The sequence below is a fragment of the Empidonax traillii genome, unplaced genomic scaffold, assembly GCF_003031625.1.
Source record: "Empidonax traillii isolate 1590-97213 ecotype Southwest subspecies unplaced genomic scaffold, ASM303162v1 scaffold1381:size118516, whole genome shotgun sequence".
In the NCBI taxonomy this organism is placed as follows: Eukaryota; Metazoa; Chordata; class Aves; order Passeriformes; family Tyrannidae; genus Empidonax; species Empidonax traillii.
The window spans coordinates 80,908-100,663 of NW_020956574.1; the positions used below are offsets into that span (position 1 = coordinate 80,908).

The following is a 19,756-nucleotide window of genomic DNA, read 5'->3' on the forward strand; positions in this document are numbered from 1 at the left end:
GTGCTGCAAATAAGACAAAAAAGTTTGCAGCATGGCCAAGTTCTCAGACCACCAGGCTGCAGGCCATGGTTTTGACAAACAGCAAGTTCAGGGCTTACATTTCCCATTAAAAAACAAAACAAAACACCGGTCTAACTCTTTCAACAAGTCTGTCCTGAGCTATGATCAAACATTTCTCCATCTTTATCCCAGATGAAGTTAGGGTGCACAACACCACAAAACCTTAAAGCTTGCAGCTTTTCAAGTTAACTGTGGCAGTGCACTACCACTGGGTTAGAGAACTAAGTATCACTGAATTCTTCACTTACAGCTAATACGGCAAGCACACTGAACCCAGTCACATCAGCCAAAAGACATATCACCAGAAACAGATACTCTAGCCATCCCACAGGTTAGTTTCATCAGTAAGCTCCAGCACACCTTCTAGGGTCTCTACAGACCCAGACAGCAGAAGATTGCATTCAGACATGCTTTAAGACCTCTTCAACAGTGGGAAAGAGCACAAAGACAGATATTAGTTTATACTGAAGAATAAGTCTTCTGCAAGCAACTGCACCTTACATAGAAGAAATAAGACATTAGACTGCCACAGGGAACAACAATAAAATACAGTTTTGTGTCCTATACATTAGAAAGGTATAGACCTGCACAGAAGAATGCATGAAATTAAGATAAGTAGTTAAATCAAACAGTAGGGTAGCAAGCTTTTCACTAGCATCTATTATATGTTCTTACAGGATCTGTCATTTACTACATCACCTGTTACCTACTGACTCTTGCTAGGCAGCTAGCAATTACCTTCTACAAGCTATTACCTATTTTTGGAAACTGCATACTGCAACTGCATGACCAAAGCCCATGTGATGCCCGACACAGCCCTAGCAAGACCAGGAGATGACTTCATGCAACACAAAGAACACAGGCTACAGACCTAATTGTAGGGCTGAGGCTTAAAGTGTGAAGACATGAGCAAAAAAAGTTAAACAGTTTAACTACTAGACTAAGCAATATCTGTGTTACTAACGAAAATACTCATCTTTTAGTTTCCCTCAGAGGAATCATTTTTAATGATTTCTTCCCTGCCCTCAGACTAGAAATTTTCATCCAACTACTCAAGCCATTCAATGTTGACAGATATTCTACTTTAAAAGAAGACAGGCTATTCTGTGACTGATCCTTGTACACTTTTAACTATGTGAGTCTGCTGTAAATACTCTACATGAGTTCAATTCATTTGGGCAGTAGGGTCACCACTTTACAGACTTCCTTTCCTTCTCCTACATAATCCCATATAATGGAGAGTATTAATGCTCCTAGGAGTAGAAAGTCAAGGTTCAAACTGCTCTTAGACTACTGATTCTGCCTCTGCAGGGTAGGAAGGGTCCAGAGGACAGGTCTGTCTAAACAGATTGATGAGTCGCATCAGCTACTGAGACACACCTGATGCATTCAGAAATCCACACTGCTGTACCAGAGGCATTCAAAAGTTTAGGTTTAATTTGTTTGCTTGGTTGTGGTTTGTTATTTTTTTTTAATTTATAACAAGTGATTTTCATGAGTATTTTTAATTTTATTACACAGACCTATTCAAGATACAAGAAATCTCTAGCTCAGAGTCAGAAGCTTGGGAAAATCACAATTTACAATTGTCTTTTGTATGGCCATAAAAGCTGCAAGTTGTCTTCAGTTTCAGGCCAAGGGAATTTTTTTCTGTAATGACACAGGAGATAAAAATTATGTGAACTGTTCACCCAGTTTGAATTTAATATATTTGTTGCCATGGTGTTTTCTTGTCTTGGTTATGGATGTTGGTTTTGGGTTTTTTTCAGAACACCTTCTGAAACTTAAGGTTGACTTCTGTAACCTCAGTAATACTACCCTTGGAGGAGGTAGTTCTGCAAAGTATTACAGTACTAAAGCCACGATATTGAATGACAGCAATTGAAGCTCACAGAGCTGCAACAATTCTCCTTGATCTTGTTGTATAAACAGGCCAATAATCTTTTATTCTGTGCTGCTGATTAATGCATTATAGAAGACAGCAGTTCGCAAAAGCCTAGAAGCAAGTCACAAGTGGTTTGCTCACTGTTTACCCCGTTCAGAGGTTTTACAGCAGATGACAGCACTTGTTTTCAATATAAGGAAAAGCGCATCAAATTTAGAAGGTTTTAGTCCTAGGTTGCAGTATGTAGCTCTCTATGGAAGACAATTAAATGGTGTATTCTATCGATGGACATTAGATAATGAAATCTCAGAGGAGTCCACCCACAGCAATGCTGGCAATGGAGGCTACAAGGCACTACTATATGCATCCACAGCACCGCTTCTAAAGTCAGTCAGTCATTTCTGCCTCCTCTTCAAACTGCTGGAGGGTACAGCATCTCAGTCTGCAGCTCTGAATGTTTTAGGACATGAGTAATTATAGTGTGCCAAATAGAGAGGCATGATTAAATTTAAGCCTACTACTTTCAGTGCAGAGAAAAAGAATCAAACCATGCATGAAGATGTCACTCATCATCTGAGTACAGAAAAAGGAGACAGGGGAGTGTACGGGGGGGTAATTCTTGCAGAGCTGTTTCCCATCTAGCCACGCCACAAAGATAAGGTACTCAAGTTTCCCAGGTTTCTTTCCCCAGTACCACAGAGTTCAGCTTAAACAGCAATAATCAGCGCCTGGAACAACTCAACAAAGTGGCTAACTTAACAAACTGAACAAGGAAATTTGTTGGCTAAGCTAAATTTTAAAATAAGACTTGGAAAAAATAATTTTACTTCAGTGTGGTAAGGAAGAATAGGTACAAGGAAAGAGAAAGTATACACAAGAAATAACATAGAAAGTATATTTTCAAAAGACACAGATTCAGACATTTACTGGTTGGACAGAAACTTAATTTTCAAAAGAGAGGATGAATTTTAACCTTCCAAGGAAATCACAGGTATACATGTTAATACAAAATAGATAATATTAAGAAGTAACAGATGAAGAACAGCCCAACAGAAGGCATATGAAACAATCTTGCAAAGTTGATTCCATTTGTGACACATACATGCCGGGCAAAAAAGAATTAAAGGTACCCTTCTGATGAAGTTAATGCTCCTGCAGCCACCCAGTACAGTGGCAGCTAATCCCCAAACCCAGACACTGAGCTCAAATACAAATTCCAAGCAGAGTAAGTAATCAGGAATCATACTGCAGTAGCAGCAAGTGCTTTCATCATGATTGTCATAGAAAGGAAGTAGCTGGAGAATGAAGAATCTATATACCCTTCATTTGAATCCCATAGTTTACTGTGGGGATAAATTATAACTGCCAGATCACAGTACATGACTTCTTCTATTTCCTTTCTTCATATTTTGGTAGCTGCTATTTTGAATACTTATTAAGTCTAGGGATCCTTGTTTAAATTATGAGCTGAACTTCAATATACTTTTTCTAGTTAAGTTTTAAGATGCAAAACCAATGCACATAAAAGAAATATGTAGCTGTCAATTCTTTGGCATCATAACTGAAATCTAAATATCAGTCTTTAAACTATTTTGGTAGACCAGCTTTTTGACCCAGGCTTAAAACATCTTTAGCCTAATTAAGGAATAGAAGTAGAGTATAATTAATACCTTCACTAACAAAAAGACAAACCTGCCAAATTGAGAATGATTGGTGGAGGATTTAGTGAGGAAGACTGAAGTAAGTTAAGACACTTTAGACCACTAAAAGAAGATGTGACTAGCTTTAGTGTTTCTTAAGCTCATAAAGGAAGAGGAAAAAAAAAAAAAAAAAAAAAAAAAAAAAAAAAAAAAAAAAAAAAAAAAAAAAAAAAAAAAAAAAAAAAAAAAAAAAAAAAAAAAAAAAAAAAAAAAAAAAAAAAAAAAAAAAAAAAAAAAAAAAAAAAAAAAAAGGGAGACCAGCAAGAAAGTTTTAGAATTTCAGAGTCTTTCAGTCTCATTAAAAACTAGTTTCTAATATTGAGACTTTGGATTTTTTTATATGAGAGAGATTATACAATTTCATTTTGTTGTGTGTTTTGTTTCCCCCCCCCCCCAATTCTTTAATAAACAGACCCGGGATTTCCCAATTCAAAATTAATTATTCACAATTTACATTTCAGTATGCAAAGAAACAGCAGCAGAGTACAAGACCTCTCTGCTCAGAGGGATATCAGTGCCTACTTAAGAGCAGCTGTCATTCCCTACTGAATTAACACACAAGCTGCCTCAGCATCTGAGCTGTGTCATACATTCAGTTCCTAAACTTTGCCAAATCTCTGACAGTAACTGCCTTACAGACCTTCCTCACTATTACACTGAATGCTACAATAGTCTTCAGAAGGTTTTTTTCTTGCTTGTAGGTATTTAAATAATGCCTTGGACCTATAGAAAAGAAAATACAGGGTTGTTCTAATACTAGACTAGTCAAGAACAGAAAAAAGTAGTTTAAAGTAAGAGTTTACAAGCTTCAACCAAAAAAATTAAATAGGCAATTAACAGTCCAAGTCCTCCCTTACAAGACACAGAACTGTATCAAGAAGCTACTACAGCATTGTGCTAATCAATGCAAGGTCTGAACTTCCAGGTCTACAAAAGATCATAAACAAATGTCTACAAAACAGGACTGGAAAGCAGAACAAAGTTACCAGTTTCTACTGCTACAATAATTGTTCATGAGAACATTAGATGATTTTAATGCTGCTGGCTTTGATTATCAAACAACTACACAAAAAAAAAAAAAAAAAAGAGCTGGTTATTTATTTGCGGGTTGAAATTTACCGCCTATTCTTTTAACCCCCACATGCATCTTAATCTGGCTTGTAACACCCCAACCAGAACAGCAGTTCATGCCGTCTCCTCCTTCCTCCCCAAAAGCCTGCCTCAAGGGTTGCTACATCTCACCTTGACCCCTGCAGGTTTACCCTTTAACAAAGTCCAGCATCTTTCAGGGACTGCCTTGGCACTTCCATGCCTATGCCAACTCAACAAATCGAAACACGATCTTCCACTGAGCACATGCTCTCCAGGTACTATAAAGGTCTTCCCAATAAAGCAGCATTAGCCCTAAGGGGACTGCCAGCTCCCCTCTCCAGCCTTACTTCCTCCTTCCAAAATATATCTCAGACTCTTGTGAGGCCAAATACTTGCCACAGTTCGGTAAGTCATGGCAGTCAGCCTTTGAACCACACAACATCACCCCCCACAAAGACAAGCTTTTATAAACAATGTCTTCACCTCTGCCTACTCACAGGCATACTCACACTACCCGCATTATCAAGCGTCTTGCAGAACCTATCAATCACACTAAGAGTCTGGGGAGAGACAGGGCAAATGACTGAGTACCAGCAAATTTCTCTTGGAGCATCCTCCAGTTTCTCAAACTGAGAGTTTAATTAGCCTTAGAATCATCTTATTATTTCTCTGTTCCTTTTAAACAGTGCACCACCTCCTATATCATCAATTATCTGTTTTGAAACAAAGCAGAAGATCTACTGCCCACAAACACTGATGATTTTATTCCAAAGTACTTCCATACAGTTTGCATCCCTCCTTAACCAACATATCAAGGCAAGACATTTGGCTTAAAGTCATCTGTAAAAACCACCCCAGATCATTAGCAGTATTAAACCAGTTATGTTGGATTTGTGCCCCTTTTGGTCCTTAATTATTTAAACATATGGCTTTTCCTCCTGAGATGTTCAGTTTCAGCTCTCTCGGAAAGAGGAAAATAAAAGCCAACTGTCAGGTGGTCTCCTGCTAGATCTGAAAGGGTGTAATCAAGGCAGCTGTCTCTCTAAGTACACAAATAATGGGGGGAAAGTGTGATTATACTGTGTTAAAAAAAATAAGTCTTAAGATGAGCAACTCCTTCAAGTTCCATGAACTATGAATATTTTTTTACTTAAAAAGTTCCCAGAACTTACAGTTCCACTGCCTCTGTTGGGAACAGTGTGCACTACCTTTACTGTTTACATTGGAGTTCTCTCTGAGAGTACTACAATTGAAAGATGGCATTCAGACCAGGTGCAGAAGCTCATTTTAAGTAGCAGTCATTACAGTTTCAAGTATGGTCTTTAAGATAGTTAATTAATTAGCAATGAACATATTTTATGAACAAAGTCCAAAACCTTGCTGACTTCCATGATATAACCAGTCAGAAGAATAAAAGGTTCAATTTTACTCAGGAATTTCATACCTGGAACAACAGAAGATATGTAACACAAACTTTCTAGTACAAACTTACTACGGAAAGCAGCATTTTAGCCTCACACAAATTAAGCCAGAACACTAAACAAAGGGAAAAATGCCCCAAGGTCCAAGAATGCTGCGTGCGTTCTTCCCAACTACAGCCACCACAGCTTTTTTTAAGCAGCTTCACTATAGGAAAAGCATTAGTTACTAAGCATGGCATCTTTTTCCCTGTCCAGAGTAGTAAGAAGCTCAGTCTTGAACCACATTTGTACAGAATTCGCTCACTTTGAATACCAAAGAATTTGTCTCAGGCAAGAAGAGAAGTTCAGCAAAGCAGAGAAAAGATGAGAAATCACTGCTTTATCTTTCCCTTCCTCTCACTTAGAAAACCCATTCCAAACCTTCCTTCCACACAAACTCTGCTCCACAACTAGCTCAACAGAAATATGCATTTTTCTGCTCAAAGACAAGAACTGAGCAGTTCTGCTTATGTTGATATGAAACACCAAGTAATTCTGGAGCTAGATGCGCCACTTCTCCATTTTACTGATCTACTCCAAAAATCAGCTGAGCCACAAATCCACATTGCACTACCTTTTTTGCTCAACTGTTAATAGTTAAAGATATGCAAAATTACATTTGCATTTGGTGGACACCAATCAATGGTTATAAGGTTAAAATATCAAAGCAGTTGTCTTGGAGAAACACTATTTCCTATACTATTGTAATATGGCATCTTAGATGCCAAATTCTAGAGGAGGAAGGGACAAGGTAAAAACTCTACTAATACTACAAGTAGCATTTGACCAGTAACTTGCATGAAGAGGACCTTTTATCCTGCATGGCAAATCTCAGACCTCACTCTACATTTCAGTCAGTACTTCCAACCTGGAAGCCTTGACCAAAATACACATTAATTCAGAGAAGAAACATGAAACTGCAGTCACCAGCCAATCTTCCACCAAGCCTTTATTGAATTTCCACTAAGGAATGGAATTGTTGTCTCCATCCATGCAAACATTAAAGTGACAGTCCTGCTGCATCATAGCTCCTGTTGCAGCTGAACAAAGCAAGTTCAAAGACATTACAGAGTTGCAAGATTATTGCTTTGAAGGATAAAAGTCAGTAAGATCTACTTAAATGACCACTGTCAATCGCCTATTGACACTAGGCACATCCCCAACTGGATACCAGGATTCCAGCTGTGGCCTATTATTATCCTTTCATGAAGGTGACCAACCCCTGTTGACACCTGTTGATTGTATCAATTCATAATTCTTATCACTTGGCTGCTTACTGGAATATCAATAACAGTGCGAACTGCAGCTTTTATCCAGACAGTACGGCTACACTAGAAACACAAGGATTTCATGTTTGCCACAGCATGTTTGCCACTGTAATCTTTGCACCGCAGCATTTTCTAATCAGCCTTTACATGCTGGGCTGATCTCACACTCCAAACACATCTGGCAGAAAGTGGTAATCAGCTGAGCCATGGTGTAATCAACATGAGCTATTTCAGTGTCTGCACTGCTGTCACTTTTATTCTGAGAAGAATTCTACCCCCAAATGATCCCCTTTCTTCAGAAAACCATTTGGTTTTAATAAACTTGTAGAAATGAAGCTGTTACTAGCCTCTCAACTCTGTCAAGAACAGCAATTTAAAATCCACTACAAATATGAATGAGACCAGAAATATACTGGAAGGAGCCTGATGTTTCCGCTGCACTACTCAGATGTTACACATTGGGAATACATGAAAAAACCAAACTTGGGTGGGGATGAGACAACGTACAAGCAACTTCAGTGACATGGTCACATATATTAGCTACAGCCTGTATGCTGGAAATAGGTCCATTGAGTAGGCAGGCTCAGAAGCCATGTCCAGACCATGATTGCTGCTTTTCCTACTCCCTCAGCAGAATTATTCTGAGGCTTTTCTTTTTTTGTCAGTGGATGTCACATGATGACACGATCTGAAATTCTTAACTAGGAATGAAATGCCCACAACCATGCAGGCAGCCCTATTGAAAACATGGACATATCTGCAGCAAAAAGGAACTAAGTGTAATGCAAACCTCTTCATACAGCCAGTGCAACAGTATGACCTCCTGGAAGCACACTGAAGCAGCTGCAACTAAGCAGCAAGCACTTTATAACACCGTTGTCACTGTTTCAATCCATTTCTTCTTGTATCTATGTATCTACAATAAAGAAACAAAAAGACCAAAACAATTCCTAAACCCAGATGGCTGCCTCATATGTTAATGCTGTGCATTAAAACAGGGCGTTTTCTACAAACTGACTGATGTCCTTCACAATTAGACACAGCTTTACTCTCTCCTTGATAAAAAAATAAAGTAAAATATGAAACCAAATGTGCAATTCCTTTATGTCCGTTCTCCTGTACTACATCAGTTAAACAATATTCTTTGCTTCCGTCGCACAGACAGGGGAGTTTAAGTTTTAATAATTTTGAAAAAAACTAACATCTACTACCAATAGACTTTACTCTTCAACATGAGCCAGCACCCTTTTACATACTGCAGATTTCTTATTGTTTAAAAAAAAAAAAAATCTGTTAATTTCAATGGACCATCCACCTGAGAGACAGAAGATGCAGTTAGGACTAATATCATTTAAAAAATCTGAGAGTAGTAAGTTGCTATCAACAATTCAAAGTCACCAATGCTTCTGGATGATGCGTTTGCAAGTGGCATTGGAAATCTCCTATTACGCTATTGATGAGTGGGGAAATTGGAATGCATCACATAGGCTCACATCCAGGCAGCAAAGCTTTGTGTGGAGTCAGATCTCCAAACTGGAACACCCAGAAGTGTTGATTAAACTCCTAAGTATGATATGGAGCATTATATTTTTAAGGTACCTTCTCATAATACTGACTAAGCAACTTCCAGCTGCCCGATAAACAAGAATCACCTCTTTAAACTCATCTATTCCAAACATATCAAACTTTGCCTGCTAACACTCTTGCCATTCACAAACAACAAAGCAATCTGAAGTTTAAATCAAGCTTAGCAAAACCAGACTCTACGTGGTGCAGAATGAAAGATCAGAAAGTCACAGGCAAGGCTCACATATAAAAATACCATTGTTTCACGTGCCAGCAACAAAACATCACCCCTGATAAAATATACATGTTTTGAAAACACTGGCACACTAGATATGCTGACTTACTTATGGCTTGCTGTCCCTTAGCAGAATGTACATTCTCCTATTAATTAGGTTTACATAAAGCTATAAAACTTAGATTAAGAGCTACAGGCACAATAACCATACTTTGGATTGCAGAAGCATGCAACAAGATGCAAAGCCAAGTCTCCATTTAAAAAGGTTAAATTTTAAAACTCCAAGGTTGCTAAAGAACTGATGCAACGATATGTTAAACCTCTTGTCTACATTCAACCTATATGTAATGAGAAACAGCAGCCTTTAGAGCCAGGAAACAGGCCAGCTGGCTTCCCCCTTTCATACAAGTCCCTGAAATGAGAAGTAAAGGGAAGAGTCCTTGTGAAAGCAGTTTGAACTCCCACTTAAGTGCACTTATGTTCAATTACGTGTGAAGATGTACACCCTAGCTAGTGCAGTCCTGCACTGTGGCAAGATAACTGTTCACTGCCTTATTTTGAGGACCTTCCTCTAAACTTGTAAACTCTCACATGTTTAAAGAATGTGGGCGACAAGTCAGCATGTTTTATTCATGCTTTGAGCAGTCATGTATTTCTCTCAGTTCTGTGGAGGACCATTTTAGAACATTCTGTAAACCACTAGAGTGACTTAAGAGATATAACAAAACTATGCTAGAGGCACTGGGAGCCTGCCAGGCACTGCAGGCTAACCCCTGACCATCTGGTATGGAAGCACCCGCTGCCATTGTGTCATCTGTGCTCTCGCCAAGCCAAGAGTCAGGCTGAAGTGAAGGACTATACTATCAGCAGTCAAGTCACAGTCTTGTCCCATCTCTTTAGGACAGAAAAGTTTAAGACACTTTCTTGAAAAGACATGTCCTTTGGTAGAATAATCCTAGCTCAAGAGGGTTGAACTCTCCAACGCACCCTTATAGGTATTTCACACCTCAGCCATAACCTTGTCTCCTAAATACCTAGAGACAACGAGCAAAGCACATTGCTTTCTTTTTCATTCCTTCTTTGAGACAGTAAAGCAACCTTGGCAAAGTACATGGCTCAACTGTTTTGTTGGAGCTCCATGGCCCAACTGCAACACAGAATTTTCTGCCAGCTTGCTTTCTACCTGTGGTAACTTTGTATATTGGCTTATGACCAAAACGATTCGATTGTCACGAGTCAGACCCAAGTTGCAGATGTGTCCTGTCAGCAATCTGCAGTTTTCAGTACATATGAGAGACAGGGATCACTTTCTTGGTGGTCTTCAAGCACGATCATGTCTATGTACTCACAAAATTTCCTCTACAAACAATATCGTAACATATTTGAGTTTTATCAATAGTGAGGAAAAACAGGCTCTAGGAAAGGCAACCAACTGACATGCTGCCTCAGTTCAAATGACCAGAGTAAAAATTACATAAATACGCAATATCAGCACAGCACCAGGACCTTTTAGTATCCAATCCCTTTCAATAAACTAAGTTAAGATACAGATATAATCTAAAACAAAGCATGAGATCACATTATCCAGGGCAGGAAGGAGGAACAGAAGGGTATTTAGACTTGGCTTGTCCAGAAGTCAGTGGTAAGATTGTGCACTGCCATTTCCTATACCATGCCTACAACTAAGCCACAAGACTCAGATGCCCAGTGGATGCCCCATTTACCAGCAGCCTAGAAAATACTGTTCTACTATTCCACCTACATTCATTTCAAGGCTGGTGTCCAATAACACTTGTGAGCTAGTCCAGATGGCTAGTATATTCCCTCTCCTAGTGGACTACAACTCTCAACTGCTTCAGCAAATGTGTTTCACAACCTAAAGAGAAGACTTTATGAGCACAAGCAAAACGTGTTATATATTGATTTTGAGTGTTTTCAACCAGCTCTGCAGAAGTAAACATGATCAAAATAGTATGACTAAAAGCATTAAAAACTGGCTTAGGGGTCTAGTTTACGGTGTGCAAGATTCCAGAAAAAGCAGGCTTTACCATACTCTGCAAAGTGACAAGCTAGCCCCTGCCAAATATTCCAGTTGTCTTCTATCAATTGCCAACATCTGGTTTATTCAGGTTAATTTAAGCCACTAGCTCTCATCCAAGTGAAATTTTGGACAGAAGGAAAATCATTCAGCCATGCTGAATCTGATGGGGTGGGATACTCTAATAACAGCTTACCAATGAAGCTTCACACTGCAATCTTGCTGATACTGCTGACTCAGGGGAATGAAAGTACTGCTGCAAACCCTGGGCTACAGATTACTGCCTGCAAAGCTACTAGGGAGGCTTCTTCTATTGTATCATTTTGTTTGAGTTCAGGGTTTAGCCCTGTGCCAGGTGACCCATTCTTTTCTTTAAATATCCTGAGCTGAGATTCAGACCCCGGCTTGCTTTATTCCTTGCTTTCTTGTTTGCATGGTATTTGAAACCCCTCTGTCCAAACCAGCCAGAATATTACTTTGGATCTGCATGCCACGTTCAAGCTTGGAATCCAAAGTTCATCAAACACTCATTGGTGAGACCCTACTATTTCCCTTAGGGACACAGCAGAACTTATGCTTTTTCACCCTTACCACCATCCTGATCTGTGCCTTGAAAAGAAGTTCCAGGGCATGTTAATGATACTGTTTGGTACCACTGACTCATCTTTCGGCCATAGAAAGGCTAAAGGAGGGGATATAATGTCATCCCTCCATAGTCAATTTTTCCTCACCCCCAGAAATTCTGGAGCTAGATCTTTCAGCAATCCTGTATGCCCACAGCTGACTGAGGAAGGTCTATCCCTTTCTTTTCTTCAGGACCAGGAGGTATACTGGGTGCACATGGCAAGGTTTTGGTATGCAGTGGAGGATGCTGCAGCTGTGACTGCTGAGAATAGAGGTCTCTTCCACAGGCTGCAGGGGATATCTGCTGCAGCATCATGGAGTACCTCCTGCTCCACCTCTAACCTTGGTGTTCCCTCTGCCATTTCTTTTTCCCCTCTTCCATTGCCTGTCCAGTGTTTTTTGCCTTAAGTTTGTTTTACTTGAGCTATCACAAGTTTGGTGGATAGGCTCAGCTGTGTATTGCAGCGGATCCACCATGCAGCTGGCTATGTCTGGCAAAGAGCATGTCCTGGTCTCTTCTCACACAGGCCAGCCTTGCAGCCAAAAACATGTTAGGGACAACCAGTACTGAGGAAAGGTAAGCGGGCCAGGAGGAGTCAAGCAGTCTCAGGAATCTTGAGCAGTGGCAAAAAATTACTAGAAGCAGGTGTGCCTCTGTTATACTACCATTTCTTCAAAAGAGGGAACTAAGAGAACAGAAAATTCTCCTCTGGCTATCAGTCTCTCAATCCAGCAAGAAGCATGGAAAATGAATAGCATACAAAATGCTTTATGCCCTTCAAAGTTATCCTGACTGTCATCTACTCTTAAGCACTTCAGAGGATTCTTCACATGGACTGATCCACCTACAGAGCATTTTCTTGGAGACTTCACAGAATTCCTCAGTAGTGGGACAAGTCCATGTAAGGCAGGTACAGAAGACAAAGGGTTTAAGAGTGAGGCTGGGAAATCAGAGGCACAGGTCAAATCAAATCACAGGAAATCAAACTGCAGACTTTTGTTCTTGTTTAGAAATTGTTCAGTTACTGTCACCCAAGATCTAAGGGAGTAACGCTATGAGACTACTATGAAACACACTCTGCTCCTAAAGAGAAGTGATTAACACTAGGCTCTGGTCACTGTCATCCTGACCATCTCATAAATAGCTACTCCATTGTCAAGATCTACTGATGGAATTCAGTACAACAGAAAGACCTGAGCTGACCCAGAATTTGTCATCCATGGCCTTGACAAAGCATGTTTAACAGAAGGATCTTGCTTACTCTTGAAAAAGTCTAAGAATACTCGCCCTCAGCTGAGGAAATCACAAGGGGAGGGTGGGTAGGACTAGTCCATCTATCAAGTTACAGTGCTTAGGTGAAAAAAAGTTTAATATTACACTGCCTACCCAATCTTCTGTTCCTTCATCCTCCCTTTCCTCTCCCCAGGCATTGCACCACAAGATAACTTAAATACAGAACAGCTGAGATGCACAAGATCAAGTGATCCTGCCCATGTTTCAGCATTCATATCTTAAGATGAATTAAGATTCAAACATGTTTTGAAGAATTATTTGCTAGCTAAGTCTTAGCTTAATTAAAAGAGCAGCCTTCTCTTGGTATTACATATGCTTTAGAAACAGTATGGTGTTGGGGGAGAATTGAAAGTTAATGCCACTTAAATACTCAAGAACAAATACTCTAGAAGTCTTCTTATTAGTTCCCCTTACCCATGAAAGACATTTCTACTCCTATTCAGGGACCCACATGCCTCCAGATGAAGTGTGTCTTCAATACTGTTTTGGGAAAGGACATGGTAGAAGCCCAAAGAGATAGAGAGCTATTCCACACAAAGACTGATGAAAAGGCCTTAAACACAAATAAACCATTACTGAATTAAAGAAAATAATCGCTTGCTTGGATTTTTTTTTTTCTTTTCAGGTGTGAGAACGATTCACTAGGGTGACAGAGAAGTTCACAATTTACAATTCACCTTAGCTGTGATGACAAAAACCAAGACACAGTATTCCAGCTGATCTTCAATTGTAACTTTAAACAAAGTCAGTTCTCTCATACATAGAAGCTGTGACAAATTACTGCAATACAAGATACACGTGAGATATACAAAAGCAGTTTCATTAGTAAAATGTGAAGGATTAAGCCCAGTATGTACAGGGACTGTGTTCTCGGCAATTTTCTTCAAGATACTTGCACAGCTGTAAAGACTGTCAGCTGGACTGCAGAGCAATGCAGTACATCTGCGCTACTCCCACTAGGAAAGGGCCCCAAGTGCCAACAGACTTGGAACACTCCTCAAATCGCTTCAACAGCAAACAACTTCTGAAATACACATCCAAGTCAACCTTATGCTTTAACCTACCCAGGTAACAGACACTGAAGTCTAGGGACTCAAGATAGCTCCATTGACCTCCACCTTTCCCAAAAGACAGAGACAGACATATTCTTCAGGAATAAGACAGAGGCAACTTCGTCTTTACTGAGCATAGGCAAAAAGGCTCATTTTGATCCACTGCTTTTGGACAACAGACACTTCTCTTTCAACAGCAGAGACCACAGCGATCCAAACTTGTTAGGTCAACCCCACAGTTTGCAGAAGAAAGGTAGAAACACTGCAGGAAAAGAGTGTCTGTATAAGCAAAATACTGACATCAGCCCTACAGTTTAGTTATTGTCATGAATGAAACTATAAACTTGCTTTTAGAGCCTTTGTTTGCCAGCTACATATAAATATACAGAAATAGACTTGAGATGGAAATATGTTACAACATATATACAGCTCATCTCCACAGCCACAGGTAACTGAATCCTGATCTTCATCTGCTATGCTTTCACTTCTCATAAGCATCTCCCAGCTCGATCAGGCCTCTGGAAGGGCCTTCTACCTTATGAGAATTATTTTGAAGAATTAAGAAGGCACCATGCAGTCTTTTTAGAACATACACTCCATAACTTCCTCCTATTGCAAAGAAATTCACTCAGCAAAATCAGTCAAGGAAAATCCCAGCCATTTTTAACACTTTCAGAAACAGGAACCTGTTACAACCAACTGCAGATGCAACAACTTCACTGGTTTTCAATTCACTTCCCTAGATGAAAGCCTGATGGTTTGTTTCTGAGTGAGATTCTCTGTCTATATAGAGATAGATATATACATCTATCATGTATTTTCATATTTGAAAGTCAAGTTATTTCCCTTCTCCGAAAGCACCTCCCCGTTCATATCATCAGTCATTACCATTTGAGACTGTACTTGTCCCCCACAACCCTCAGTGAAGCCTTAACACATTTTTCAGAACTATTCTGAGAATGAAATTTCAATGCTGTGCCCTAGGATTGCCTTCCCAGTTGAATTATCGCTTTATATATCCATATGCCTTATTCACCCACTCTGCAATGGCCCTTCTCTTTGCATCAAAATAAAGTTGCTAATATCCACTTCTTCATGGGAAGACTTTCCTCATTTTCTGTATCTAATTGTAATCTAGTTAACACAACATGGTTAGCTGAGGGATATAAATCCATATCACTCTCGTGACTTTAAGACACCTTTAACATATCAACTGTCCCAAACCGTCAGAGCAGTACAGATTTACATTCCTTTCCCCCCCACAGGAAACTGAGAAGCACATTTAATGCCATCTTGCACTACTTCCAGCAGTTGCTGAAAATTCAGTAGTATGAAGTAGAGTTCAAGAAAATGGTAAATCTTGCTGAGCATATAATAGCAACCTAATGATTCTTCAGTACTTCTTTACATGACAAGCCTGTGCAGCACCCAGAGCCCATGCCAAAGGACAGAAGCATCTATATTAAAGTCTGTAGTTGAAAACTATGCACATACAGAAAAACACACAAAAGTGAACTTTTAGCAGCTCAGCTTTTGTTCTGGGAAGACATTAATTATGTTCTTTCCTCCCTTCCTCACACTCATGAACTCATACCCAAATCATACTTTTTATTCCTGAGAGTAAGCTCCCTCTAAGTAATACTCAGGGGAAAACCTATATCAAACAAACAAACAAACAAACAAACAGACAAACAAAAAAGCCTCAAACCAAAACACCCCACACTTTTTCATCTATAATCTTCCCATAACCCTCTGGAACTAATACCTTCTGCAGAAAACATATGAGGGCAGGTTTCACTGTATCCTATCCTTACAGGACTACTTAATTTATGTTAAATAGTTGATCTCTCAATTTAATTTACAAAGTCCAATTGCTAAGCAGGGGAGTAGAAGAGGAGTTGTGTGGCATGACACCTGGCTACTAAAACACTAACGAAAGTTACGGAGTTCCCTAAAGACACAGAACCCTAATACCAATACTAGAAGCATCATTTCAACCATCACTCCCTGGTACCTGAGGTTTTAATCATCTCAATCCTTTGTACCTCGACTTAAAACTTATTGTAAGGCATTGGATAGTTTTATCTTTCCTTCTCCACATCTTCAAATGCTACTTATCCAATTTGAAATGAACTTAGCCACGTGCTTTAGATCTACCTCCACTTAGCACCATATCTCCTGTCTGCATGTGTGCACTGCTGTTTCAGAGGATGAACTTGTAATTTACTCTCTTATTACAATATATAAAGCCCATTTTAACACTTGCTTACAAGACATATGTCAGAGTTCAAGAAATTGCCTGTCAATTCAGTTATGAGGACATGCCTCAGGTTTAAGAACCTGATAATATTTTTTCTGTTAAAACATGAACTTGATTTTCATTTATAGTCCACAAATTTTGAACATGCATAATTCCCACAGACAAGATTCTGTCCTTAATCATATCAGACAGTTAAACTCTGAACTGTTATATGTAGATTGGAAAATACAAGGAAAAACGAGCATGGATGTATCTTTACAGGAAATTGTAATTTCTCTTCCTCTTGTTTGTCTGACATGCAGGTAAATATGAAATTGCACAGAATGCTACTGGCTTCTGTCTCTACTACACTCACTTTCTCAAGTAGTAACATTAGCACCAATATCCAAACACAGACCCTTTAGAGTCCTTAATATAGCACTGGTAGGTTGTTTCAACCTCACTTTAATCCTGCCTATTCCAGATAGTATTTATATATATTTATATTTTATATATATATATATATATATATGCAAAGACACAACATGTTTTTAAATACATGAGCTATGCTTTTTTTTGAGCTAAAGCTTCCAGTAACAGTTACAGTAGGACAGTCCAGATACAACCTATAGATTAAAGTGTCCACAGCTATCAAACAACAACATCGGAGAGACATCAATAACCAAGATGACTTTTAAAAAATACACGAAAATAAGACAGAATACATGATTTTAAGACTGATGATCTATTTAAACGTTTTAGACTCAAGTCAGTCTTCAATCAATGCTGCTTACACCAGCATTTCTTAGACATAAATACAAGAGTATTTAGATATAATGAAAGACCAGCATACCATTTATCCCTCTAGGGTTAGTGACAAAGTCAACAGAACTGAAATCTGGAAGTATTTTCCAGAAGTAAAACTACCTCCTTTTACCAAATACAGCATCATCAGAATTGTACTTACAAACACCTGCACCAGCATTGCTTATTAATGGCCAGCAGCCAAGAGACTGCCTGGTATAAAACCTGCTGATCTTTACCTGAAAGTACTTCTTACCAGGTCCAAAAAACCACGGGAAACCCACTTAATTTTAGATAGTAAAATCTACTGTTGATCTGCCAAGTTCAGTACTGGACAGAGTTACTACTGGTAAACAGGGCTAGTTAACATGACGCAACTAAATTATTTCACCATTCTTCTACTTTGTGACTCCAAGCAGGGACTGACAGTTGAAATGAAATTGTCAACAAAACACCACTAGCTCATTGTTTTTTAACAAATGTTTCGCCTTCAACCTTGTTTCCTGGCTAAACTAGCTAACATCAGTCTAGAATACATCATAAATCTATGAGATAAAACCACCAGCATCTTCAATAAAACATGATGGAAACAACTGGGCAGCTCAAGAAGTTACTGTCAGATATTTGGGACCTCAGCAACAGTCCTTAAGCTCTCCAAAGGTTGTCCCAATCTACAGCACAGCATTATCCCAGTGCCTTGACATTTAACCACACCGTCATCAAACCTCTTCAGAAGTCTGCCGTGGCGATGGCCGCACTCCTACCAGTGTTTGGCCGACTCTGGACATAGCATTTATGTATACCTCAGCCTAGCTTAATTCTGAGCAAAGTAGGCAGTGACAAGCATGTGTCCATTTTGCCCTGTGTCCGATCCCCTCGCCTCTTTCCAAGCCCTTGCTCCACAAGGCACTCTTTGCACTGTCTTCCTACATAAAAGGCAAGAGGTCATGAGAAAAAAAATGGCCGAAAGGCCAGTATTATGCAATAAGAGAAGAAATGCAATAATAACTCATCCTCTCCTGGAGATTTTCCATCACCCTTATGCTTTGCAAGCTGGATTAGAGCAAGCGTGACAGCCAGCCGGCTCAAAGGCCCGCTAAAGCACCCTGCGGGTAGGCTCCTCAGCCCCGGGCCATTGCTGGGGAAACAAAAAGAGATGCTCACAGTCCAGGTGCTTTTTCTTGGGCCCCATCACTTCATGCGTGGTGGCTTTGCAGACGGCTCTGGCTACGGCCGATCCCGTAACGCTGTACTGAGCAGCTGCGATGCGATCTGTCAGCGTCTGACCCGACATCTTCGAACGGCGTGCTGGCTGCTGCCTGCTCTGCAGGGGCGGAAAACACGGGAGGGGAAGGGAGATCCCAGGTTTGTCGCCGGCGGTAGGCACGGCAGAGACACGCACAGGCAGGGGCACACAGACACACACAATGGTCCCTCGGGCAGCCCGGCCCCTCCCGCGGCGCAGACCCCCCGCCCGGTTGTGTAAGCCTCTGCCTAGCTGGAAGCCGCCTGGGGCAGAAAGAAGGATATTTTAGGCGTTGCAAGGAACGGATGAAGGGGAAATAATGACGGCAGCTGAGGGAAGCTGCACACAAATAAGGTGCGAGCCCCCGGCAGAGGGGCAAAGAGCCCCTCCCGCACCTGCCCCGGCAGCGCCCGCCCCAGGAGCTGGCCCCGCTGAGGAGTCGCCGCCGCGCCCCGGCCCCGCTGCAGCGCCCGCCCCGCCGCCTGCCCGATGGGAGATTATGGCACCGTTGCGCCATGTTATGCCCTCCCGGTGTCTCCCCCCACCGCCAACCTCCGGCCCGACAGGGAACCCCCCGCGCCGGGAAACGGGGCGCCGCTGCATGCGGCGGCGCTCAGCGCCATGCAGCATCCCAGGCGCGGGGGGAGAGCGCGATGAAGCGAGCGCCAGCGGCCGACCTGTCAGTGCGTCCTTGCCTCCCGTCCTCCTGCTGCCGCCGCCTCTCCGGGGAGGGCACCGCCGCCTCCCGCCGCGACCGCTGCCCGGCCCGGCCCGCCGCCCGGCCCGCTGGCGAGGCGCCCCGCGGTGCAGCAGCCCCCCCCGGACCCCCGGCCCCGGTAGCCCCAGGTGCGGGGCGGGCTGCCCCTCCCGCCGCCGCCGCCGCCGCCGGGGATGCGGGGGATGCGCTGGGCGTCCACGCCCGGGAGCCGACGCTGCTATTTCCAGCCGGCGGCTTAATCCTCCCGCAGCCTAATCCCCGCGCTACTGCCGCAGCAGCGCCGCCCCTACCCCGGTGCAGAGGGCGGGACGGAGCGGAGCGGACCGGCGCGGCGCTGCCTTCGCCGCCGCAGATCGGTGGCCCGGCGCAGTCAGGTGACCCCGTCCCCCCACCCGCATCCCGCTCCCCGGAGGTGGTCGGCCGGAGCTGCCCCGATACGGAGGCTGTCCCGCTGGGGATGCGCGGGGCACGGAGG

The 19,756-nt window shown here is 41.6% G+C and overlaps 1 protein-coding gene across 5 annotated transcripts in view; it reads right to left on the reverse strand.

The window, feature by feature from the left end:
- Positions 1-19,553, reverse strand: part of SNAP91 (synaptosome associated protein 91) — a 70,890-nt gene extending 51,337 nt beyond the window's left edge. For 3 of the 5 annotated variants that reach the window (XM_027906974.1, XM_027906972.1, XM_027906973.1), the window contains exons 1-2: positions 19,241-19,553; positions 18,482-18,641 (exon numbers count right to left, since the gene is read on the reverse strand). In XM_027906974.1, the coding sequence (XP_027762775.1) occupies positions 18,482-18,611 (130 nt within the window). In that variant the 5' untranslated portion in view covers positions 18,612-18,641; positions 19,241-19,553. The remainder of the gene's footprint in view (positions 1-18,481; positions 18,642-19,240) is intronic. The other 2 variants (XM_027906971.1, XM_027906970.1) reach the window with 1 other exon arrangement.
- Between the last annotated feature and the right edge of the window lie 203 nt (positions 19,554-19,756).